The following is a 26460-nucleotide window of genomic DNA, read 5'->3' as shown; positions in this document are numbered from 1 at the left end:
AAATTTAAGATTTTTTGTTCTAGTTCCATAAAAAAATACCATTGGTAATTTGATAGGGTTTCCGTTGAATCTGTAGATTGCTTTGGGTAGTATAGTCATTTGCACAATATTGATTCTTCCAATCCAAGAACATGGTATATCTCTCCATCTGTTGGTATCATTTTTAATTTCTTTCATCAGTGTCTTATAGTTTTCTACATACAGGTCTTTGTCTCCCTAGGTAGGTTTATTCCTAGGCATTTCATTCTTTTTGTTGCAATGGTAAATGGGAGTGTTTCCTTAATTTCTCTTTCAGATTTTTCATCATTAGTGTATAGGAATGCAAGAGATTTCTGTGCATTAATTTTGTATCCTGCAAATTTACCAAATTCATTGATTAGCTCTAGTAGTTTTCTGGTAGCATCCTTAGGATTCTCTTTGTATAGTATCATGTCATCTGCAAAGAGTGACAGTTTTATTTCTTCTTTACCAATTTGTATTCCTTTTATTTCTTTTTCTTCTCTGATTGCTGTGGCTAGGACTTCCAAAACTATGTTGAATAATAGTGGTGAAAGTGGACATCCTTGCATTGTTCCTGAACTTAGAGGAAATGTTTTCCCTTTTTCACCATTGAGAATGATGTTTGCTGTGGGTTTGTCATATATGGCCTTTATTATGTTGGGGGAGCTTCCCTCTATGCCCACTTTCTGGAGAGTTTTTATCATAAATCAGTGTTGAATTTTGTCAAAAGCTTTTTCTGCATCTCTTGAGATAATCATATGGTTTTTATTCTTAAGTTTGTTAATATATTGTATCACATTGATTGATTTGCATATTTTGAAGAATCCTTGTATCCCGGGGATAAATCCCTCTTGATCATGGTGTGTGATCCTTTTAATGTGTTGCTGGATTCTGTTTGCTAGTATTTCGTTGAGGATTTTTGCATCTATATTCATCAGTGATATTTGTCTGTAATATTCATTTTTTGTAGTATCTTTGTCTGGTTTTGGTATCAGGGTGATGGTGGCCTCATAGAATGTGTTTGGGAGTGTTCCTTCCTCTGTAATTTTTTGGAAGAGTTTGAGAAGGATGGGTGTTAGCTCCTCTCTAAACTTTTGATAGAATTCACCTGTGAAGTGATCTGGTCCTGGACCTTTGATTGTTGGAAGATTTTTAATCACAGTTTCAGTTTCATTACTTGTGATTTGTCTGTTCACATTTTCTATTTCTTCCTGGTTCAGTCTTGGAAGGTTATACCTTTCTAAGAATTTGTCCATTTCTTCCAGGTTGTCCATTTTATTGGCATTGAATTGCTTGTAGTAGTCTCTTAGGATGCTTTTTATTTCTGTGGTGTCTGTTGTAACTTCTCCTTTTCATTTCTAATTTTATTGATTTGAGTCCTCTCCCTCTTTTTCTTGATGAGTCTGGTTAATCGTTTATTAATTTTGTTTATCTTTTCCAGAACCAGCTTTTAATTTTATTGATCTTTGCTATCGTTTTCTTTGTTTCTATTTCATTTAATTCTGCTCTGATCTTTATGATTTCTTTCCTTCTGCTAACTTTGGGCTTTGTTTGTTCTTCTTTCTCTAGTTCCCTTAGGTGTAAGCTTAGATTGTTTACTTGAGATTTTTCTTGTTTCTTGGGGTAGGCTTGTATAGCTCTAAACTTCGCTCTTAGAACTGCTTTTGCTGCATTCCACAGGTATTTGATCATCGTGTTTTCATTGTCATTTGTCTCTAGGTATTTTTTTATTTCCTCTTTGATTTCTTCAGTGATCTCTTGGTTATTTAGTAACGTATTGTTTAGCCTCCATGTGTTTGTGTTTTTTATGTTTTTTTCCCTGTAATTCATTTCTAATCTCATAGCATTGTGGTCGGAAAAGATGCTTGATATGATTTCAATTTTCTTAAATTTACTGAGGCTTGATTTGTGACCCAAGATGTGATCTCTCCTGGAGAATGTCCCATGCACACATGAGAATAAAGTGTAACCTGCTGTTTTTGGATGGAATGTCCTATAAAGATCAATTAAATCTATCTGGTCTATTGTGTCATTTAAAGCTTCTGTTTCCTTATTTATTTTCATTTTGGATGATCTGTCCATTGGTGTAAGTGAGGTGTTAAAGTCCCTCCACTATTATTGTGTTACTGTCGATTTTCTCTTTTAAGCTGTTAGCAGTTGCCTTATGTATTGTGGAGTTACTATGTTGGGTGCATATATATTTATAACTGTTATATCTTCTTCTTGGATAGATCCCTTGATCATTATGTAGTGTCCTTCTTTGTCTCTTGTAACATTCTATATTTTAAAGTCTATTTTTTCTTTTATGAGTATTGTTACTGCTGCTTTCTTTTGTTTTCCATTTGCATGAAATATCTTTTTCCATCCCTTCACTTTCAGTCTGTATGTGTCCCTAAGTCTGAAGTGGGTCTCTTGTAGATAGCATATATATGGGTCTTGTTTTTTTATCCATTCAGCAAGCCTGTGTCTTTTGGTTGGAACATTTAATCCATTCACTTTTAAGGTAATTATAGATACGTATGTTCATATGACCATTTTCTTAATTGTTTTGGGTTTGTCTTTATAGGTCCTTTTCTTCTGTTGTGTTTCCCACTTAGAGAAGTTCCTTTAGCATTTGTTGTAAAGGTGGTTTGGTGGTGCTGAATTCTCTTAGCTTTTGCTTGTCTGTAAAGCTTTTGATTTCTCCATCGAATCTGAATGAGATCCTTGCTGGGTAGAGTAATCTTGGTTGTAGGTTCTTCCCTTTCATCACTTTAAGTATATCATGCCACTCCCTTCTGGCTTGTAGAGTTTCTGCTGAGAAATCAGCTGTTAACCTTATGGGAGTTCCCTTTTATATTATTTGTCATTTTTCCCTTGCTGCTTTCAATAATTTTTCTTCATCTTTAATTTTTGCCAGTTTTATTACTGTGTGTCTCGGAGTGTTTCTCCTTGTGTTTATCCTGTATGGGACTCTCTGTGCTTCCTGGACTTGGGTGGCTATTTCCTTTCCCTTGTTAGGGAAGTTTTTGACTATAATCTCTTGAAATATTTTCTCCAGTCCTTTCTCTCTCTCTTCTCCTTCTGGGATCCCTATAATGTGAATGTTGTTGTGTTCAATGTTGTCTCAGAGGTCTCTTAGGCTGTCTTCATTTCTTTTCATTCTTTTTTCTTTATTCTGTTCCACAGCAGTGAATTCCACCATTCTGTCTTCCAGGTCACTTATTCATTCTTCTGCGTCAGTTTTTCTGCTATTGATTCCTTCTGGTGTAGTTTTCATTTCAGTTATTGTATTGTTCATCTCTGTTTGTTCGTTCTTTAATTCTTCTAGGTCTTTGTTAAACATTTCTTGCATCGTCTCGATTTTTGCCTACCTTCTTTTTCCGAGGTCCTGGATCATCTTCACTATCATTATTGTGAATTCTTTTTCTGGAAGGTTGCCTATCTCCACTTCATTTAATTGTTTTTCTGGGGTTTTATCTTGTTCCCTCATCTGGTACATAGCCCTCTGCCTTTTCATCTTGTCTATCTTTCTGTGAATGTGGTTTTTGTTCCAAAGGCTGCAGGATTGTCGGTCTTCTTGCTTCTGCTCTCTGCTCTCTGGTGGATAAGGTTCTATCTCAGAACCCACTCTTTGTTTCAGTTATTTTCTCTATTGTTTATCTGTTTTCATTTTCACTGATTTTTCTTCTTTCTTTATTATTTCCTCCCTTCTGCTTGCTTTGGGTTTATTTTGCTCCTTCATTTCTCATTTCTTGAGGCAGGAATTTACATTATTGTTTTAGACTTTTTCTTTTTCCTAGTGCCACACCTGTGTCTCCTCTTGTGCTTGGTTCCTGACTGCTGTGTTCTTCCTCCAGTCCTCAGGTCCCTAGACAGTCTGCCTCCTCTTCCACCTCAAAGTCCTTCTAGGCTTGTCCTGTGTGTTATTTCTAGGGTTCAAGTTGTACTGAACGAGGGGAGTAGGAGAGAAGAGTCCATGCCATCTTGTCTGGCATGGCCTGTAAATGCTTTTTAATCTTCCATCTTCTGCTCAGGCTCAACCAGGGCTGGTACTTCTGGGTGCTGCAGGGTGCCTGACCCATGATGCTTGCTAGTGTAGTAAGGCTGGAAATGTTTTTTGGAGCATCTAGGTTGGCAGGCTGAAGAGAAGTGTAAGATGCTGATGTGATCCTTCTCCCCGGATCCAAAGCCTACCCCGGGCATCTGAGTGCTCCAGCCACTGCAGACCTGCGTCCAGTGGGTCTGGTGTGAGGATGCACATCTTATTGTTTGTTTTTATGGTATAGGCTTTTTTTTACAATATTTCTAGCCTAATGGACCTATCTTCCCTAGTACAGCATAAATCAAGACGTTAACGGAGTTTTTGGTTGGTTGGTTGGTTTTGATAGTGGGAGAAACGTTCTGAGTCCTCTAATACTCTGGTTCTCTTTTGTCTTTCAGGAACCTAAATCCCTTCCCCTTACTTTTTTCTTTTTCCCTTTATCCCTCAATTGCCATCAGCATGTCTTCCTTCTTTTCAATTTTTCTACCCAGAAGTTATGCACTTTAACTCATGCATATCCATTTATTCACATCTGTTCTCCTTGAATTAAGTTCCTAAAGTCAGTGTAAGTAATTACCACATTTAGTGATTTAGTACAAGACACATGCATTATCATACAGTTGTAGAGGTCAGAAGTCTACAATGGGTGGCTGGACTCTGCTCCTTCAGAAGGCTCTAGAGAAGAATCCATTTCCTTGCCTTTTCCAACTCCCAGAGGCGCCCACACTCCTTGGCAAGTGGCCTCACATCAGTCTGACCTCTGCTTCTGACATCACATCTCCTCCAACTGTTCTGCCTCAATCTTTTACTTATAAGAATCTTTGTGATTACATGGCCTCCACTAAGAAAATGTGCCCATCTCCAGATCCTTAACAAATCACTGCTGCTAATCCCTCTTGACATGTAAGGTAACATATGCACAGATTCTGGGGATTCTGTTCCAACCCTTTTAAATCACGCATACTTTTAAACCCCTTTCTATGATCTGTGCTCCTTAGGACACTTTTCCAATATTTTCAAAGTTTAGACAAATTTATATTGGTGGTGGTATTTCCAAATAACTCTAGCTGCCTTGTCTATTTCTCCATAATTTTCCTGGTGGCTGGTTGAAGATGGGATGGCAGCCTAGTGAGAGACAATTAGGATTTGGTGAATTTTCTCTTGTCTCACAGTTATGTTCACTTCTGACATTTTCTCTTCAAGTAATAACACCCTTGCAGCCTGAGAAAATACAGTGGGAGAATGAGGGACTCCTGTGTGCTGATATCTGCCTCAAACTTGAGACCAGGATGCAGGGCAAAGCCTCAGAGTGCTGATGGGCCCAGGTGGCCTCAGATGGAGTAAGTGGAGGCCCCTGGGAGTGGCTCCTGTGTGATCCCTCTAATCGCTCCTCTTGTCCCTTGATGATTTCCAGGCCCAGAGCTGTCTTCTCCTCTCCTGGTGGTTCTCCTCCTAGGCCCCAAAGTGCTGCTGGTGGTCGGTGTCTCTGTCATCTTTGTCCACAGGAAGCATTGGGCCTGACTGTAAGTTGGGGTAGGAGGGAGGGCAGGACAAGATCTGTCCTAGATGAAATAAGGTCAGTAGGGGAGCCAGCTCACAGGTCACACATGGTCAGGGCCCATGGGGAGATAAGAGAAGGGGACACACTTCCCTCAATACCCTCGAGTATCCTGTTTCCCTCTAAGAGGTGCCCAACTCCCAGGAGGTGTGTAAGGTCCTGGAGGAGGTGGGCTGGATCAGTGGTTTTCAAAGGGTGTCTCTTAGCAGTTCTATGGAGGAAGTGGGCAGAGGGTGCTGAATGAGGAGGAGCTGAGTGGGTGGTTCCCTTGGAGACCATTTCTAGACACTTGAGTCCTGGGGCTCCTTGGGGCAAAAGGAATCCACATTTTCGGGTAATGTTGAGAACCCTGGATTGGCTATTCTGAGAGTGGCTTCTGCTCTGACCCTCCGTGTGACAGAATAGAAGGTCTGGGGATGGGGCATCAGGACCTGGGGAGGAGGCTGAGGGGTCAGAGTGCTATCCCAGGGGTTGCCCATCCTCTCAAGACAGACATCCTGGGAGGAGAACACTTGGGCACATAGGAGGCATGCAAGGAACGTTTCCTGAGTGATGAGCAGATAATTAAATATGGACATGTTTCCCACAGCTCCTTCCTTCCTCCCTGCTGGTGTCACCCTCAGTGTCTGCTGCCTCCTTCCCTTCCTGAGGGGCCCAGCCCAGGAGAAGGACTCAGCTGGGAGCTTCCATGACTCTGCTCCAAATGCCTCCCCTCCATGGAGACTTGCCTGCCCACATGCCCCTGAAGCCCCCAGAGTTGGGTCTCATACATGGTCCTGAGCAAGGATCATGGGAAGTAGCTCTGGGGGCTGACTCAGGATACTTCCCTGGAATGTGAGAAATAAGTCAGATCAACACAGATCAGGTTATCTCTTATCCATCACCTTGGACTCAGCCATGAACTACACAATAATGCCCTGTGCTGAGGAGTTATTCTCTCCTCTGGATTCCTGCCTTCACCTGACTCCCCACCCTTTGAGGTGCCTATTTAGTAAAAATGACTCCCCATCTTAGTTTTAAGAAAAATTATTCTCCTTCCTCGTTGTCTAAATAGCCAACTTCTCAATCCCAGAAAGTAGTGTTCCCTCCTCTCTCCGTGATGGGAAGAGTAGTTTTTCTATCATCTTGCATCCTTCCCAACCCTATTGCTAATGGTAAATATACTGTGTCCAGAAGCCTGGAGTCATCCTTGATTTCTCTTTCTTTTATATCACATATTCAATTCTGCCTCAAAATGTTTATGTCCAGTGGTGAGATGGAACTCTTTAACAATTAACTATCCAAAAAGAAAAAAAAATAAAGAAAATTTCTTGGTATAAATACACCCAATGTGGTCAATTTCAAGTTAGCAACAGTTTAACAACTAGTTTGCAAAATTCCTGAAAACGTAAATATCAGCTCTCATGAGCCAGTCCAATCCCCTCCAGCACACTTCTGAATTGCATCCATAATCTGCACATTCTCACCCCCACCACTGCTCCCTGGTCCCAGCCACCATCATCTCTTCCTGCACCATTGATATAGTCTCTGACTGGCTTTCCTGTTCAGCCTCAGTGATTCCTTGGGAATGTAAGTCAAATCCTATCATTCCTCTGCTTCCTCCTCCAACATGTCTGCCTGACTCACTCTCTTCCTTCATTCCAGCCTCTGCTCAAATATCACTTTATCAAGGCATCTTCCATATACCACCCTGTATAAAGTATCAATTCCTCTCTCAGCCTCGCATTCCATGACCTCTTAACCTGATTAATTTGTTTCCTGAACACTTATTACCATCTGACATACAAAGCATAGGCAGTTCTCACTTTGCATGGTAGAGAAGGACCATAAAAATTACTGTGTAAACTGAATCATGGAAAGTGATCTCAGTAATCAATGGGATAAATAAAGATTGTTCTGTGATCATTAAAATTTGATTTCAAAATATTAGGAACTCTCTTACTGTCAGCTACTAATAATATGTAGTTTGACAAATTAGAAACAGTGAGAATTAAAACAATTTATTTCGTTATAAAAACGTATCCAAAGTGTTTGAACAGTGCTTGCCTTCTTCTTCTTGCATAATTTATAATATAAGAACATCTTTTTTACAACTTGGTGATTATGCTCCTTGCGAAGTTTGGATCAGTTTCCGACATTTTATGCCTTGTACTCTCAATGTTGTGAAATCTTTACAAACTTTCTTTAATTCAAAGTATTTGCTGTTGTCACTTCCTCTGGGACGTTTTCACCCTTTTCCTCACCACCACTTTCCTCATTTATGTGGTAAGTTTGTCTTTACTAAGTTCTTCTGATTGCATATCTAGAATCTTTCTAACACTATTAAGGTACCATTCCTTGGTCAGCTATTTCTTCTGTAATCCATTTATATTGTTTGAATATAACTTCTCGCATCATGATATTTTGTCTCTCCATGGCACTTTCATCTTTGTTGCCAATTCCCTTTTATAATTATTCACTTTTGTAAATGTCATGTGGGTTTATCACTGGGAGACAGGAGAAAACACAACTACCTATTTTGCTGTCTGTGACTAAACTGTGTAACAGAGTCACAGTGACCAATCACTACAGACTTTCAAAGAATTGATATGATTGGTGACTGATCACGATGAGCATCTGTTAGTACATAATGATTTGTGGAATGAAGTATACTTAGCAGCAAAGTTGTACTTTATGTATTGTTCACAGTAAAGTTTCTGTGGTAACTGAAATCTGAACCCTGTATTGGGGGATTGATGTTATTCATGCACCAGACAAAATGAACCCTGATGTATGTGTTGTCTCTTCCTCAAACAGGACACCAGTTCTATGAGAAGGGACTCTGAATCCTCAGGTGCTAGAACAGTGACTGCCACATACTAGGCCATTGTTTAATTTAATAAATGAATGAATTAGTTTTTACTAGATGTTGGATTTCAAAATAAAAATTATCTAATTCAATCACCTGGCTCTTGTGTTCTAAAGTTTTTTCATTAAAGGCTAATCTCTCTTCTTTGTGTTCAGAAATCCTATCAAAAATTCAATATTCTTCAGAAACCAAGGAAGTGAAAAACCAAAAGAAAACAAAACCAAAAAGCAAAAACTGACATTGATAAGAGTTTGTCAAAGGGGCTCAGGAACAAACTGAAAGAGGTCCCAATGGACAAAGCTGGAACAATTTGGGCAAGAAATATATAAAATATTGGATATATATATAAGTATATATATATACACATATATATATGTATGTATATATATATATTCATATTCTGAATGTTTTTGTCCCCTCAAAATTCACATTTTAGGATATTAATGCCCAGTGTGACCATGTTAGAAGTTGGGGCATTTGGAACATGACTAGTTCATAAGGGATCCTCTGTCATGAATGGGATTAGTACCCTTCTAAAAGAGACCCCCAAGATCATCCTAGTTCCTTCTGCCATGTGAAGATACAATGAGAAATCTGCAATCCAAAAGAGAGCCCTCACCCAATCATACTGCCAAGCTGATAGTGGAATTCAAGCATCCAGAACTGTGAACAATAAATTTCTGTTGTAAGCCATCCAGTCTGTGATATTTTGTTATAGCACCCAAATAGACTAAGACAGATTATAAACCAAAATATAATAAATATCTATGAGTCCATATAGATGTAAATAAATAATTTAATAAATTAATAAATGGAGAATTAAAAAAAATCTTCTTTGCAGGAAAGTTTCAATTTGTGAAGACACTTCACTCTAAATAAGGGGAAACCCAATTCACTACCCCTGAAGTATGGGCTGCACGTGGTGACTCCCTTCCAAAGGGGACAAATGGAAGGAGGAAAAAGGGTTACTTTACAGTGGGGAAACCTGACTAATACAAGTTAGCCAGGTCATCAAGTGTTCACCAACAATAAATCAATATCAATAGGCATAAATCATGTAGATTTGATGGAAATGCACTTCTCCTCTGGGACCTTCCCCAAAACCCATAACCCTAGATTAATTATGAGAAAAGCATCAGACAAAATGTAACAGAGGAGCATCCTACAATACATCTGAGCAGTATTCATCAAATCTGTAGAAATCATCAAAAACAAGGACAGTCAGAGAAGGTGTCACAGCTGAGAGGAGACACGACAAGTAAATGTGTGTGGTATCCTGCATGGGACCTTGCCACAGACAAGGACTTTATGTACAACTTAAGGAAGTCTGTTATGGACCGAATGTTTGTATCCCCCGGAAATTCATATGTTCAAGTCTAACCCCTGAAGTGATGGTATTTGGAGGTGGGTCTTTGGGAATGAATTAAGTCATGGGGTGGAGCCCTTTCCCAGAAGGTTGCATAGTTGGAATCATGCAGCATATAGATTTCTCCTTTCAGTTACTAATAAGCATTTAAGATTCCTCCACATCTTTTCAGGGCTTGAGAGCGCATATCATTTTAGTTCTGAATAACATTTGATTATCTGGATTTACCAATTTCTTTACCAGTTCACCTACTGGAGGTCATCTTGGTTGTTTTGAAGTTTTTGCAAGTATGAATAAAGCTACTATGAACTTCAGGGAGAATCTTTTCCAGGCCTCTCTCCCAGCCCCTGGTAACCTCAGATATTCCTTGGATTGTAGATGGCATTTCCCTGTGTCTCCACCTCATCTTCTTTCTGTGAATGACAGCTAAGTTAAGCTGTTCCTGAACTCTTGATTCACTCAAACTATGAAATAATAGACTTGTTTTTTTTTAAGCCACCATGTTTTTGGTGATAAGTTATTCAGCAATAGAAAACAAATGCATTATATTTGAGAAATCCATCAAGAGAAAGTCCTCCATAGTTTTGTAGAATTCATCTTGCATACACTCTGTGTATCTTCCATGAACTCAGTGATAATGCTGCTGCTTGTGTGATCCCCAAGAACACATACCAAGAGCAATTAAATACTGAGGAATAAGATTTTGTTGGATAGGGTTGAACATTACCATGAAACATTGTGATAGTTAAGCTTTTTTCACACTCTAAGAACCAGTTTTCACCCATTAGGAAAAATATCAATTTCATGGAGAATGCAAGTATCAACATTTATTTTGGATGAGTGGGCTTTTGCATCATAAAAGAGCTTGCAGAAAATGGGAGATGGCTCTTTCTCCAGGTCACTCTCTGAACACAGTATGTTGGTTATGAACACCTTGTCCTTAGCTTGAGGCCTTGTCTCTGATCCCAGAACATAAAGAAAAATTTGACACAAATTCTATTTGACATTTCTCATTTAATAGAAATGTATTTGTCCTCATTGTAAATATGTTTATTTAAGTGCCTGCTATTCTGCAGGCCATCCTCATATCCTGATGCCCAAGGAAGGTGCCATCCTCCTTTCTGTGCATTGGTCTCCTTCTCACCCATACGGCAACCACATTTATAATTTTTATACTTTGGTGCCAGTACACATGGCTGAAAGGATGTGTAATGAGACCTCATCTTGATCTATACCAGAACCTCAGAACATCTTGGGCCAAGGCAAGGAACATGATCAATGATTTGACATTTCTTACAGGAACTTCAGGTGAAGAGTTCCGGTAAAACAACCTGAGAGTTCAGTGTCAGTCAAAGCTGGAGGTACTGTAAACCGGGGCTGCAAAATGTCTTCTTTGTCCCCACGAGCGCCTGTCTAGTGGTTCAATGGGACTGGGCCAGAACGATAAGTAATCTATGGTTTCAGTGGAAGACAATTCCCCAAAGTATTCTAAATGGAAAGCACAATGACCAACCAAACAGATTGATTCCATCTGCATCAGTGATGTGTCACATGGGATGGTAGCACCTATACTGTGTGAAGTTAATGAAAGGGCATCCTGACATGTCCATATATCTGGTCCAGGCAACTATGTGTCCATGAACGGTGAAAATAATCTGGTAAACTCCATCCCCTTGTCTGCTAAAAGTAGACTTTTACAAACTCTGCAATATGCACTACATCGTTATCACATACTGGGTCCTGGGCCCCTTCATTCACAAACAACCCAGTAAGCTGGTATCCTGCTGATGACCCTTCTGGTTATTCATTCTGGGGTCCTATGTCTAATATTCAATCAAGCCAGGTTGAGAGGCTAGGGCCCTTCTGTGATGGCCAACACCACCAGAAACTGAACATAAGACATGGACATTCTGAAGTAAAAAAATTGGGGGTAGGAAAAAGGCAACTAAATGTGTGCATTGCATGGTCCAAAAAGTTGGAAAACTGGGACCTGGAAGGCTGACTAGTCATTCTGAAATTTCAGGACAAACCTGGGCTCAGAAATATGCATTGTGTCTATTATGACCTATTTTCTGATCCTGAATATTAGAAACAGATACTTGTAGCTATATCTTAGCTTCTGGATTCAGGATGAAATCTCAACCTGGGTGAAATTTGCCCCCAAATGCCCAATATCGACTGAGCCAAAACAAAGGAATCATCAGGCAAGCAGAATCTCTTCCAACCTGCACAATTCCACTCACCTATTTCCAACTGGAATGTGATTGGAACATGCTGGCAAGTACCTGAGGGGTCACCACAATTCAGTCAGGGACCTTGTCCCACCCACAGGAAGTCAATGAGTGAGTGTGTCTTCCTACTATGGCCAGGAGTAGCTCTGGGGAATCATGAGACTAGAAGGAGGGGTTGTGAGTGTCACCCACTTCCAGATCTTTTCTTCCAGAAAAGCCCTCCAGGAGGGGTTAATTAACTCTCCTGCCACTTGCCATTTACCTGGTCTGCTCTGAGAATTGTACTCCAAGCTCTGCTGTTCTTTTATTCTCTGGGGACAATCAGTGTGTCCTTCCCATTGCCACCATCTGAATTAATATTGTGTAATACTCTGAGGTGAGTATGTTCCTCTGTTCAGAATACAAAGCCAGCAGAAGGAAGAAAATAAAAAGATTAGATTGGAGCAGAAATAAACAAAACCAATGAAAGTCAAAAGAAGGTAGTAAGAGAGGAAGGGAGGGGAGAAGATACAAGACATACAGATAATAATTCACAAAATAGCAATAGGAAGTCCTTCCCCATTTGTAATTATTTTAAATGTAAATGGATTCAACTCCTCAATAAATAGACATAGATTGACTAAATGGGGAAAAAACAACAAGGATCCAAGTACATGCTATCTATAAGAGATTCACGTTAGATCTATGAGCATACAAAGGCTGAAAGTGAAAGAAAGGAAAAACATGTCCATGAAAATTGTAACCAAAAGATAGCAGGGGTAGCTATACTAAGAGTAGATAAAATAGAATTTAAGTAAAAAATGGATACAATAGACAAAGAGGACATTATATAGTGGTAAAAGGGTCAATTCAACCAAGAAAATATAACTAATATTTGTATATCAAATGTCAGAACTCTAAATATAAGAAGCAAATATTTCCAGAATGGAAGGGAGAATTACAGAGAAATAAAACAATAGAAAGAGATTTTAATATCTTACTTTCCATAATAAATGAACAACCAGAATGAATATTAATAAGGATAGAGAGGACTTTAATAACACTACAGATCAATTGGACCTCACCGACATGAACAGAACATTCCACTGAACAAGACCCTAATATACATCCCTCTCAAGTGCACATGGAACATCCTCCAGGATAGAACACATGGTAGGCAGCAAGAAAAGTCTTAAGATTTTTTGAAAGATTGTAATTATAGAAAATAGCTTTTCTGATTACAATTGAATGAAATTACAAATCAATAGCTGAAGTAGAACAGGAAAATCAAAAATATGTGCAAATTTAACAACACACTCTCAAATAACCAGTATGTGAAAGAAGAAATCACAGGGGAAGTTAAATAATACCTTGAGATAAATAAAAACAAAAACACAACATACCAAAGATTATAGATACAGAAAGCAGTGCTCTAATACCCTACACCTATTTAATTAATTTAACATTTAGCTCTATTTGCCTTACATTGAGCATCAAAGAAAAAAGTATTTCTTTAATTTTTTTAAAAAGGTAACTTTTTTGAGCATGAGAGATCTTGTGGCTGGTTCCTGGGAAAAGAAGACATAGAGGGCAGGCAGGCTGGGGTAATTTCAATGGATGTTTCTTTCTGTTTCTGTCTTTAGCTGTCCCCACCCTGAAGATCACCACCAAGCCCTCTGGGATGCAAATCCATATGCATCAGAGAGTGAATCTCACGTGCCATGTGAACCACTTTTCTTTGTTTCTTTCCAGTGTTTTCAATAGTCTTTATTAGTGTTATGGTCTGTATTTTATTTTAGTTTTTAAATTTTATTGGAGTATAGTTGATTTACAATGTTGTGTTAGTTTCAGGTGTACAGCAAAGTGATTCAGTTATACATATACATATATTCATTCTTTTTCAGATTCTTTTCTCATACAGGTTATCACAGAATATTGAGTAGAGTTCCCTGTGTTATATAATAAGCCCCTGTTGATTATCTATCTTATATATAGTAGTGCGTGTATGTTAATCCCAAACTCCTGATTTATCCCTCCCCCCTCCCACGTTTCTGCCTTAGTAACCATAAGTTTGTTTTTGATATCTGTAAGTCTGTTTCTGTTCTGTAAATAAGTTCATTTGTATTGTTTTTAAAATTAGACCCCACATATGAGTGATATCCTATGATATTTGTCTTTGTCTGACTTACTTCACTTAGTATGTTAACCTCTAGGTCCATCCATGTTGCTGCAAATGGCATTATTTCGTTCTTTTTTAAGGCTGACTACCAGTCCATTGTATATATGTACCACATCTTCTTTATCCATTCCTCTGTGGATGGACATTCAGGTTGCTTCCATGTCTTGGCTATTGTAAATAGTGCTACAATGAACGTTGGGGTGCATGTTTCTTTTTAAAGTATGGTTCTCTCCAGATAATGTCCAGGAGTGAGACTGCTGGATCCTATGGTAGTTCTATTTTTAGTTTTTAAAGGTACCTCCGTACTGTTCTCCATAGTGGCTGTACCCATGTGAGCCACTTCTACCCTTCCAACCTGCACATCTCCCAGATGGAGAACAAGCATAAGACACAAACCATGAAGTCCCCTCAGGTCATCAGAAGCCCAGACAGGACCTACTCTCTGGAACACACGTTGCAGGCAGAGGTCACTCTGGATGGCAAGAAGTTTGTCTGCTGGGTGGTCCAGGATGAGCAGACCCCAGTCCAGACCAACATCACCCTGAGGGCTCAGGCACCCAGGGTGGGAAAAGGTGGATGCAGCCTCTCGCCAGCCCCTCTGGGCAGCATGGCTGGGAATATCTGGTGTGAAAACACCTGCCATACGCCTGGGGTGCAGACAGTAGTAGGTCAAGGACTCAGGGTAGCAAGGGATGAAGGTGAAGGAAGGAAGGACACGCTGGGCTAATAATAAAACTCTCAGGCATTCATCCCCAAATTCCATTCCTCCATCCCCTACATCCTCTTCAAGGAGAAGGAGTCAGACTTCTGTCTCCAAGTCCGTGCACTCTTCGGGTTGAAAGTTCTCTGTCTTAGCACTTGACTGCAGGAAACGGTAGACACTAAGGACAGCTGTGCACCAAAATCCCTTCCAGGAAGGCTTTAATGAAGACTGATTCAGCTGGAAGTTATTGCAAGCCAATTTTTTTTTAAACATCTTTATTGGAGTATAATTGCTTTACAATGGTGTGTTAGTTTCTGCTTTATAACAAAGTGAATCAGCTATACATATACATATATCCCCATATCTCTTCTCTCTTGCATCTCCCTCCCTATCCCACCCCTCTAGGTGGTCACAAAGCAATGTGCTTACTTTTGAATGCGTTAAGTCTGAAGTGCATGCAGGCATCCAAAGAGAAACATCTCCTAGACAACAGGGAGAATGTGTATGGATCAGAAGGATGAATACTTACAAAGGTGAAGACTTGGAAGACAAAGCAAATACACAGTAGTTGAAGTTGAAATAATATTCCACTGGGGAACAGAGTACAGAAAAAGAAAAAGGAATCACTTTAAAATATCAAATTTAGTGAACATTTCAGAAGAGGAGAGCCAAAGAATTGGAGTCAGAAAGATACGATAAGAAGTAGAAGAAAGGGGTGTGACAATACTAAGAGAGGAAAGAGTTTGAAGAGGAAGAGTTTGGTGAATGACTTCATATGCCATAAGGATATGAAGCAGAACTAAGTTGGACCTAGTGATTGTATTAGTTGTGGTTCCCCAGAAACACAGAACTAACAGTGTGTGTGTGTGTGTGTGTGTATATATATGTATATATATATATATATATATGAATTGGTTGATGCAATTATGGAGAGTGAGAAGTACCAAGATCTACACTTGGCAAGCAGGAGACTCAGGAGACCTGAGGGTCCAGTCCAGTCTGAGTCTGAAGGCAGGAGAAGACGGATGCCCTGGTTCAAAGATAGTGTCAAGCAGAGAGAGCGACTTCTTCGTACTCAGCCTTTTTGTCCTAATCAGGCCTTCAATAGATTGGATGTGGCCCACCCACACTGGGGAGGGCAATCTGCTTTGCTCAGTCTCCCAATTCAAGTGTTGATTCTGTCTAGAAGCATCCTCCCAAGACACACCCAGAATAATGTTTAATCAAATATCTGAACCCCCTCATTGCTCAGGCAAGTTGATACATAGAATTTACTATCACAGCAGAGAAAACTCACTGGTGACCAGAGACCTTACCAAGAGGAGTTCCAGTTGAGTGGTTCTGGTGATATCCATATACCAAAGGACTGAGAAGTAAACAGAAAGTGAATAAATGGAGACACTAGGTTCTGACTGCTCATTCAAGAAAGTTAGTTGACTGCGCAAGGAAGGAAAGAGAGAAAGCAACACATTCAGGAGAAAGATAAGTTGAGGTGGATTTTTTTAAGGTGTAGGAAATTCGAGTATGTTTAATATTCATTGGCTGAGATGGATGCATTTGTGAAGAGCAAATGATTGAAGTAACAAATGGGAAGAATTAATTAATATGGGAGGATATTGAAAAAGGCTGAAAGGAAAGTGATGTGTTTGCAAATAATTAGAATAGAGTGCAATCTGAGGTAATAATAATAATATTACAAAGTGAGAAATATATTGCCCAAGTATTAGATTTAGGCTTTAAACCTACAGAAAGATCCATGGAGAATTATATCTTAACATATGTTCTATGCATTTATGCAAGAAAGTAAATAATATCAGATGATTACAAACACAGGTGGTGATTTCTTTTCAACTGTCCCAAACAGTGAAACTTGATCATTATGAAGGTGTCAGGAACACTATCCTGAATTCCTGTCTAAAGCCCCTGCCTAATTCATATGCCTACTGTCTCAAATAGACATCAAGTCAAAGAAGCCACTTGGCTCTGGGAAGAAATGTCTCAGAAGAATCTTGTCATGGATTTTTCAAGAATCACATAATTATCTTATCTGTAGCATTCAACCCCAGAAGGGAAGTAACATGAAGGATTACTCTGAACAGATGCAGAGCATCATCATTATGCAGAATTGAACAACACTGAATGACAGGTAGCTTTAGCCAAAAGGCAACTGTATTCTATTCACCACTGTGGTCCTTCTGCTTAGCTCCCAGGACTTGGCATCCAGAAAGCATTCAATACATATTGGTTGTATGAGTGGATGAAAAGGCTGTGATCCTAGGAATGCATTGTCAGTCTTCACTTGAAAGTCAGTATGCAAAGGAAATTCTTTTTTTTTTAACATCTTTATTGGAGTATAATTGCTTTACAATGGTGTGTTAGTTTCTGCTTTATAACAAAGGGAATCAGCTATACATATACATATGTTCCCATATCTCTTCCCTCTTGCATCTCCCTCCCTGCCACCCTCCCTATCCCACCCCTCTAGGTGATCACAAAGCACCGAGCTGATCTCCCTGTGCTATGCGGCTGCTTCCCACTAGCTATTTATTTTATGTTTGTTAGTGTATATATGTCCATGCCACTCTCTCACTTTGTCACATCTTACCCTTCCCCCTACCCAGATCCTCAAGTCCATTCTCTAGTAGGTCTGTGTCTTTATTCCCATCTTGCCCCTAGGTTTTTCATGACCTTTTTTTTTTTTCTTAGATTCCATATATATCTTTTAGCATATGATATTGGTTTTTCCCTTTCTGACTTACTTCACTCTGTATGACAGACTCTAGGTCCATCCACCTCACTACAAATAACTCCATTTCGTTTCTTTCTATGGCTGAGTAATATTCCATTGTATATATGTGCCACATGTTCTTTATCCATTCATCCGATGATGGACACTTAGGTTGCTTCCATGTCCAGGCTATTGTAAATAGAGCTACAATGAACGTTTTGGTACATGACTATTTTTGAATTATGGTTTTCTCAGGTTACATGCCCATTAGTGGGATTGCTGGGTCGTATGGTAGTTCTATGTTTAGTTTTTAAGGAACCTCCATACTGTTCTCCATAGTGGCTGTATCAATTTACATTCCCACCAACAGTGCAAGAGTGTTCCCTTTTCTCCACACCATCTCCAGCATTTATTGTTTCTAGATTTTTTGATAATGGCCATTCTGACCGGTGTGAGATGATATCTCATTGTAGTTTTGATTTGTATTTCTCTAATGATTAATGATGTTGAGCATTCTTTCATGTGTTTGTTGACAATCTGTATATATTCTTTGGAGGAATGTTTATTTAGGTCTTCTGCCGATTTTTGGATTGGGTTGTTTGTTTTTTTGTTATTGAGCTGCATGAGCTGCTTGTAAATCTTGGAGATTAATCCTTTGTAAGTTGCTTCATTTGCAAATATTTTCTCCCATTCTGAGGGTTGTCTTTTGGTCTTGTTTATGGTTTCCTTTGCTGTGCAAAAGCTTTTAAGTTTCATTAGGTCCCATTTGTTTATTTCTCTAGGAGCTGGGTCAAAAAGGATCTTGCTGTGATTTATGTCATAGAGTGTTCTCCCTATGTTTTCCTCTAAGAGTTTGATAGTGTCTGGCCTTACATTTAGGTCTTTAATCCATTTTGAGTTTATTTTTGTGTATGGTGTTAGGGAGTGTTCTAATTTCATACTTTTACATGTACCTGTCCAGTTTTCCCAGCACCACTTATTGAAGAGAGTGTCTTTTCTCCACTGTATATTCTTGCCTCCTTTATCAAAGATAAGGTGACCATATGTGCGTGGGTTTATCTCTGGGCTTTCTATCCTGTTCCATTGATCTATATTTCTGTTTTTGTGCCAGTACCATACTGTCTTGATTACTGTAGCTTTGTCATATAGTCTGAAGTCAGGGAGCCTGATTCCTCCAGCTCCATTTTTCATTCTCAAGATTGCTTTGGCTATTCGGGGTCTTTTGTGTTTCCATATAAATTGTGAAATTTTTTGTTCTAGTTCTGTGAAAAATGCCAGTAGTAGGTTGATAGGGGTTGCATTGAATCTGTAGATTGCTTTGGGTAGTAGAGTCATTTTCACAATGTTGATTCTACCAATCCAAGAACATGGTATATCTCTCCATCTGTTGGTATCATCTTTAATTTCTTTCATCAGTGTCTTATAATTTTCTGCATACAGGTCTTTTGTCTCCTTAGGTAGGTTTATTCCTAGATATTTTATTCCTTTTGTTGCAGTGGTAAATGGGAGTGTTTTCTTCTTTTTACTTTCAGATTTTTCATCATTAGTGTATAGGAATGCAAGAGATTTCTGTGCATTAATTTTGTATCCTGCTACTTTACCAAATTCATTGGTTAGCTCTAGGAGTTTTCTGGTAGCATCTTTAGGATTCTCTATGTATAGTATCATGTCATCTGCAAACAGTGACAGCTTTACTTCTTCTTTTCCGATTTGGATTCCTTTTATTTCTTTTTCTTCTCTGATTGCTGTGGCTAACACTTCCAAAACTATGTTGAATAATAGTGGTGAGAGTGGGCAACCTTGTCTTGTTCCTGATCTTAGTGGAAATGGTTTCAGTTTTTCACCATTGAGGACGATGTTGGCTGTGGGTTTGTCATATATGGCCTTTATTACATTGGGGAAAGTTCCCTCTATGCCTACTTTCTGCAGGGCTTTTATCATAAATGGGTGTTGAATTTTGTCGAAAGCTTTCTCTGCATCGATTGAGATGATCATATGGTTTTTCTCCTTCAATTTGTTAATATGGTGTATCACGTTGATTGATTTGCGTATATTGAAGAATCCTTGCATTCCTGGAATAAACCCCACTTGATCATGGTGTATGATCCTTTAATGTGCTGTTGGATTCTGTCTGCTAGTACTTTGTTGAGGATTTTTGCATCTATGTTCATCAGTGATATTGGCCTGTAGTTTTCTTTCTTTGTGACATCTTTGTCTGGTTTTGGAATCAGGGTGATGATGGTGGCCTCTTCAAATGAGTATGGGAGTGTTCTTCCCTCTGCTATATTTTGGAAGAGTTTGACAAGGATAGGTGTTAGCTCTTCTTTAAATGTTTGATAGAATTCACCTTTGAAGCCATCTGGTCCTGGGCTTTTGTTTGTTGGAAGATTTTTAATCACAGTTTCAATTTCAGTGCTTGTGATTGGTCTGTTCATATTTTCTATTTCTTCCTGGTTCAGTCTCGGCAGGTTGTGCATTTCTAAGAATTTGTCCATTCCTTCCAGGTTGTCCATTTTATTGGCATAGAGTTGCTTGTAGTAATCTCTTATGATTTTTTGTATTTCTGCTGTGTCAGTTGTTACTTCTGCTTTTTGATTTCTAATTCTATTGATTTGAGACTTCTCCCTTTTTTTCTTGATGAGTCTGGCTAATGGTTTATCAATTTTGTTTATCTTCTCAAAGAACAAGCTTTTAGTTTTATTGATCTTTGCTACTGTTTCCTTCATTTCTTTTTCATTTATTTCTGATCTGATCTTTATGATTTCTTTCCTTCTGCTAACTTTAGGGTTTTTTTGTTCTTCTTTCTCTAATTGTTTTATGTGTAATTTTATGTTGTTTATTTGAGATGTTTCTTGTTTCTTAAGTTAGGATTGTATTGCTATAAACTTCCCTCTTAGAAGTGCTTTTGCTGCTTCCCATAGGTTTTGGATCATCGTGTTTTCATTTTCATTTGTGTCTAGGTATTTTTGGATTTCCTCTTTGATTTCTTCAGTGATCTCTTGCTTATTATGTAGTGTATTGTTTAGCCTCCATGTGTTTGTACTTTTTACAGATTGTTTCCTGTAACTGATATCTAGTCTTATAGCTTTGTGGTCGGAAAACATAGTTGATACGCGTTTAATTTTCTTAAATTTACCAAGGCTTGATTTGTGACCCAGGATATGATCTATCCTGGAGAATGTTCCATGAGCACTTGAGAAGAAAATGTATTCTGTTGTTTCTGGGTGGAATGTCCTATAAATATCAATTAAGTCAATCTTGTGTAATGTATCATTTAAAGCTTGTGTTTCCTTATTTTTTTTCATCTTGGATGATCTGTCCATTGGTGAAAGGAGGATGTTAAAGTCCCCTACTATGATTGTGTTACTGTCGATTTCCCCTTTTCTGGCTGTTGCCATTTGCCATATGTATTTAGGTGCTACGAGTTTGGGCGCATATCTATTTACATTTGTTATATCTTCTTCTTGGATTGATCCCTTGATCATTATGTAGTGTCCTTTTTTGTCTCTTGTAATAGTCTTTATTTTAAAGTCTATTTTGTCTGATATGAGAATTGCTACTCCAGCTTTCTTTTGATTTCCATTTGCATGGAATATCTTTTTCCATCCCCTCACTTTCAGTCTGTATGTGTCCCTAGGTCTGAAGTGGGTCTCTTGTAGACAGCATATATATGGGTCTTGTTTTTATATCCATTCAGGCAGTCTATGTCCTTTGGTGGGAGCATTTAATCCATTTACATTTAAGGTAATTATTGATATGCATGTTCCTATTCCCATTTCCTTAATTGTTTTGGGTTTGTTTTTATAGGTCTTTTCCTTTTCTTGTGTTTCTTGCCTAGAGAAGTTCCTTTAGCATTTGCTGTAAAGCTGCTTTGGTGGTGCTGAATTCTCTTAGCTTTTGCTTGTCTGTAAAGGTTTTAATTTTTCCGTCAAATCTGAATGAGATCCTTGCTGGGTTGAGTAATCTCGGTTGTAGTTTTTTCCCCTTCATCACTTTAAATATGTCCTTCCACTCCCTCCTGGCTTGTAGAGTTTCTGTTGAAAGATCAGATGTTAACCTTTTGGGGATTCCCTTGGGTGTTATTTGTTGTTTTTCCCTTGCTGCTTTTAATATTTGTTCTTTGTATTTAATATTTGATAGTTTGATTAATATGTCTTGGCATGATTCTCGTTTGATATATTCTGTATTGGTCCTCTGTGGTTCCTGGACTTGATTGACTCTTTCCTTTCCCATACTAGGGAAATTGTCAGCTATAATCTCTTCAAATATTTTCTCAGTCCCTTTCTTTTTCTCTTCTTCTTCTGGGACCCCTATAGTTCGAATGTTGGTGCGTTTAATGTTGTCCCCAAAATCTCTGAGACTGTCCTCAATTCTTTTCATTCTTTTTTCTTTATTCTGCTCTGCGGTACTTATTTCTACTATTTTATCTTCCAGGTCACTTATCCGTTCTTCTGCCTCAATTATTCTGCTATTTATTCCTTCTAGAGAATTTTTAATTTCATTTATTGTGTTGTTCATCATTGTTTGTTTGCTCTTTAGTTCTTCTAGGTCCTTGAATTTTCTCCATTCTACTTCCAGTATTTTGGATCTTCTTTCCTATCACTACTCTGAATTCTTTTTCAGGTAGACTGCCTATTTCCTCTTCATTTGTTTGGCCTGGTGCATTTTTACCTTGCTCCTTCATCTGCTGTTTGTTACTCTGTATTCTCATTTTGCTTAACTTCCTGTGTTTGGGGTCTCCTCTTCACAGGCTGCAGGTTCGTAGTTCCTGTTCTTTTTGGTGTCTGACCCCAGTGGCTAAGGTTGGTTCAGTGAGCTGTGTAGGCTTCCTGGTGGAGGGGACTGGTGACTGTGGTCTGGAGGATGAGGCTGGACTTGTCTTTCTGCTGCATAGGACCGCATCTGGTGGTGTGTTTGGGGGTGTCTATGACCTTGTTATGATTTTAGTTCGCCTCTCTACTAATAGGTCGGGTTGTGTTCCTGTCTTGCTAGTTGTTTGGCATAGGGTGTCCAGTACTGTAGCTTGCTGGTCGTTGAGTGTAGTTGGGTCTTAGCGTTGAGATGGAGATCTCTGGGAGAGCTTTTGCAGTTTGATATACGTGGAGCTGGGAAGTCTCTGGTGGACCAATGTCCTGAACTCGGCTCTCCCACCTCTGAGGCACAGGCCTGACACGCATCCAGAGCACCAAGACCCTGTCAGCCACAAGGCTCAGAAGAAAAGGGAGAATAAAAGAAAGAAAGAAAGGAAAAATAAAATAAAAACAAGTTATTAAAATAAAAAATAAAAAAATTATTAAAACTAATAAAAAAAGAAAGAAAAGAAGGAGGAAGAGAGCAATCAAACCAAAAAACAAATCCATCATGATAACAAGTGCTAAAATCTATAGGACAGAAAAAAAAAAGGACAGAGAGAACCCTAGGTCAAGTGGTAAAAGCCAAGCTTTACAGAAAAAATCACACAAAGAAGCATACACATACACACAAAAAGAAAAATGGAAAAAAATATATATCTATATATTAAAAAAAAGGAAGAGAGCAACTAAATCAATAAACAAATCTACCAATGATAATAAACTCTAAATAGTAAACTAAGATAAATATAAAACCAGAAACAAATTACATTCAGAAAGCAAACCCCAAGTCTACAGTTGCTCCCAAAATCCACCGCTTTAATTCTGGGATGATTCGTTGTCTATTCAGGTATTCCACAGTTGCAGGGTACATTAAGTTGATTGTGGAGATTTAATCCGCTGCTCCTGAGGCTACCGGGAGATATTTCTCTTTCTCTCTTTGTTCGCACAGCTCCTGGGGTTCAGCTTTGTATTTGGCCCCGCCTCTGCCTGTAGGTCACCTGAGGGCGTCTGTTCTTCACTCAGACAGGACAGGGTTAAAGGAGAAGCTGATTAGGGGCCTCTGGCTCACTCAGGCTTGGGGGAGGGAGGGGTACAGAATGCAGAGTGAGCCTGTGGCTGCAGAGGCCAGCATGACATTGCACCAGCCTGAGGCGCACCATGTGTTCTCCCGGGGAAGTAGTCCCTGGATCACGGGACCCTGGCAGTGGCGGGCTGCACAGCCTCCTGGGAGGGGAGGTGTGGATAGTGACCTGTGCTTGCACACAGGCTTCTTGGTGGCTGCAGCAGCAGCCTTAGCATTTCATGCTCATCTCTGGTGTCCACGCTGATAGCCGTGCCTCGTGACCATCTTTGGAGCTCATTTAGGCGGTGTTCTGAATCCCCTCTCCTTGCGCACCCCTAAAGAATGTTCTCTTGCCTCTTAGGCAGGTCCAACATTTTCCTGGACTCCCTCCCGGCTAGCTGTGGTGCACTAGCCCCCTTCAGGCTGTGTTCACGCAGCCAACTCCAGTCCTCTCCCTGGGATCTGACCTCCGAAGCCCAAGCCTCAGCTCCCAGCCCCGCCCACCCCGGCGGGTGAGCAGACAAGCCTCTCGGGCTGGTGAATGCTGTTCGGCACCACTCCTCTGTGCGGAAATCTCTCCACTTTGCCCTCTGCACCCCTGTTGCTGCGCTCTCCTCTGTGGCTCCGAAGCTTCCCCCCACCCCCCCCATCTCTGCCAGTGAAGGGGCTTCCTAGTGTGTGGAAACCTTTCCTCCGCAGCTCCCTCCCAGAGGTGCAGGTCCCATCCCTATTCTTTTGTCTCTGTTTTTTCTTTTTTCTTTTGCCCTACCCAGGTACATGGGGAATTTCTTGCCTTTTGGGAAGTCTGAGGTCTTCTGCCAGCGTTCATTAGGTGTTCTGTAGGAGTTGTTCCACGTGTAGATATATTTCTGATGTATTTGTGGGGAGGAAGGTGATCTCTCCGCCATCTTGAAGGTCTCTCACTTAGGCATTTTTAATTGACATCCCACTATGGAAGATGTGGAAGTAATGTTCTGTTACTCCTGACCTCATGCCACACATTCTCACTTTCTATCCCCATCACCCTAATATAATTATATTATAATTTTGGTAACTTAATAGTCAGTAAATATGGTATAATGATTGTGAGATTGTTATTGATAGCTGAGTTTGTAACATTCCCAGATTTGACTTATGTTGATCCTCTCATGTGTACGTTTGTGCAACCACCACCATGGTCAGGATGCAGAACATTCCCTGACCACAAAGTCTCCCATGTGCTAGCCCCTTACAGTGATGCCCATCCCCACCAACCCAAAACTCTGGCAAATGCCAATCTGTTCTCTATATAAGTTGAGGAATGTAATATGTCTTATCTTACGGTATGTGACATTTTGAGATTGACTTTGTTCACTCAACATAATGCCTTTAAGAAAATTACAAGCTGTTGTCCATATAACTAACTCATTCCTTTGTATTTCTGAGTAGTATTTCTTCGTATGGATGCATCACAGTTTATTAAACTGTTCACTTATCATTGTATTGTATTTTGGATGCTTCAGGTATATTGCTTTACAAGAAATCTGCTACAGCGCGCTCTTTCCACCACCCAGGCATCATGTCTCCAGAGGACAAGCCCTGGGGCCAGATGACTTCCTGGAGTCCGGGGGTGGGGGGGGGTGGGGGGGGAGACGCAGCTGCTAAGTTTGAAGACGCCAGGACCTGCGCCCTTTAAAGATCCCCCGCCAGCCTAGGAGCTGCCCGCCTCGGGGATCTGCACAAAGGGTGGCGGTGACAGCGGCGGAGGGTCGGAGGCCCAGAGCCCAGATGCCGAGCCCCTGTCCCCGCAGGAAGAGGCTGCCCTCCGGGAGCAGGAGGAGATGCTGGAAAGCAGCCGCCGCGCGCGCTCCTTCTTCCTGCCCGCCGACCTGATCCTGCAGGCGGCCGGGTTCCTGCAGCAGCTGGCAGCCGCCTGCCCCGGGCCGGGCGCGGAGGGCGGCGAGAGGGCGGAGGGAGCGCCGCACAGCCAGGCTGCTGCTGCGCCAAGTGCAAGAAGTGGGTGCAGTTCGCGGACGCGCTGGGACTGAGCCTGGACAGCATGAAGCACTTCAGCGAGGCCGAGGAGCCGCAGGTACAGCCCGCCGTGCTCTCCCGCCTCCGAAGTTTCCCGGCGCGCACCGAGGACCTGGAGTACCTCCCGGGCCTGCTGGCCGCGGCGGCGGGGACCGCGCCCCCCCACCCCACCACCCCCAGCACGTGCCGCCTCCCCTGCTGCGGCCTCTCTTCGAGCTCCCCAAGCCGAGCGACTGCGGTAGCAGCGCGTGTGCATGGAACGCGCGCACTGCTCGGCGCCCTGGGGCGCGGAGGTGACCGGCTCCGGCCGAGTGCTGGGCTGCTCGGGGCCGTGCGCCGTGGCCGTGTGCTACACCTTCATCGAGGGGCGCTCCTTCCTGGACTTGCCGGCCGAGCTGCGGCCCGAGCCAGGGGAGCCTCCGCCGCAGGACGCGCCCTCAGTGGAGCTCGGGGACGCGAAGGAGGTGCCGGGCGCCGAGAGCTTCCGCTTCGCACTGTGCCTGTCCCCGGGCCTGCAGCCCAAGTAGGGAGAAGACGCGGACGCGCCGGGAGTCACCGCCCACTTCACCGTCTGCTACCGCTGCGCCCAGGGCGAGCACTGGGACAACAACGCGGGGCCAACTACACGCTGCGCTACGTGAGCCTGACAGACGCGCTCTGAGCACGCTGCCCTCAGCCCCGCAGCGCTCTCAGGGACCGCGGGAAGGGGCCGACCGACACGTGGAGCTCAGGCAGCCGCGACGCTTTGCTGAGCGCTATCCCCCTAGAGAGAAAGAGCCGCTCACCACAAGCTCGCACCCCAGACAGATTCCGCCAGCAGGCACGGAGCCCAGGCATAGCGCCCTACCTTCCCGGCCGATTTCCCGTGGCTTAGGCCTCTGGAATTCTCACCCTGCCTCGAATGGGAAGACATCC

The 26460-nt window shown here is 41.1% G+C and overlaps 1 protein-coding gene and 1 pseudogene across 1 annotated transcript in view; both read left to right on the top strand.

Annotated features, from left to right (window-relative positions):
• The window catches only part of LOC118880519 (signal-regulatory protein beta-1-like), a 34171-nt gene extending 25719 nt beyond the window's left edge, over positions 1-8452 (top strand). Inside the window, exons 5-6 of the mRNA XM_036824128.1 lie at positions 5439-5547; positions 6172-8452. Coding sequence (XP_036680023.1) covers positions 5439-5545 — 107 coding nt within the window. The 3' untranslated portion in view covers positions 5546-5547; positions 6172-8452. The remainder of the gene's footprint in view (positions 1-5438; positions 5548-6171) is intronic.
• A 2615-nt stretch (positions 8453-11067) lies between these two features.
• On the top strand, positions 11068-26206 carry LOC118881596 (annotated as a pseudogene).
• Positions 26207-26460: the final 254 nt, after the last annotated feature.

Source organism: Balaenoptera musculus, chromosome 15 (assembly GCF_009873245.2).
Source record: "Balaenoptera musculus isolate JJ_BM4_2016_0621 chromosome 15, mBalMus1.pri.v3, whole genome shotgun sequence".
Classification (NCBI taxonomy): Eukaryota; Metazoa; Chordata; class Mammalia; order Artiodactyla; family Balaenopteridae; genus Balaenoptera; species Balaenoptera musculus.
Note: the sequence above shows the minus strand (reverse complement) of the source record. Positions and strands in the feature narration are given on the sequence as shown.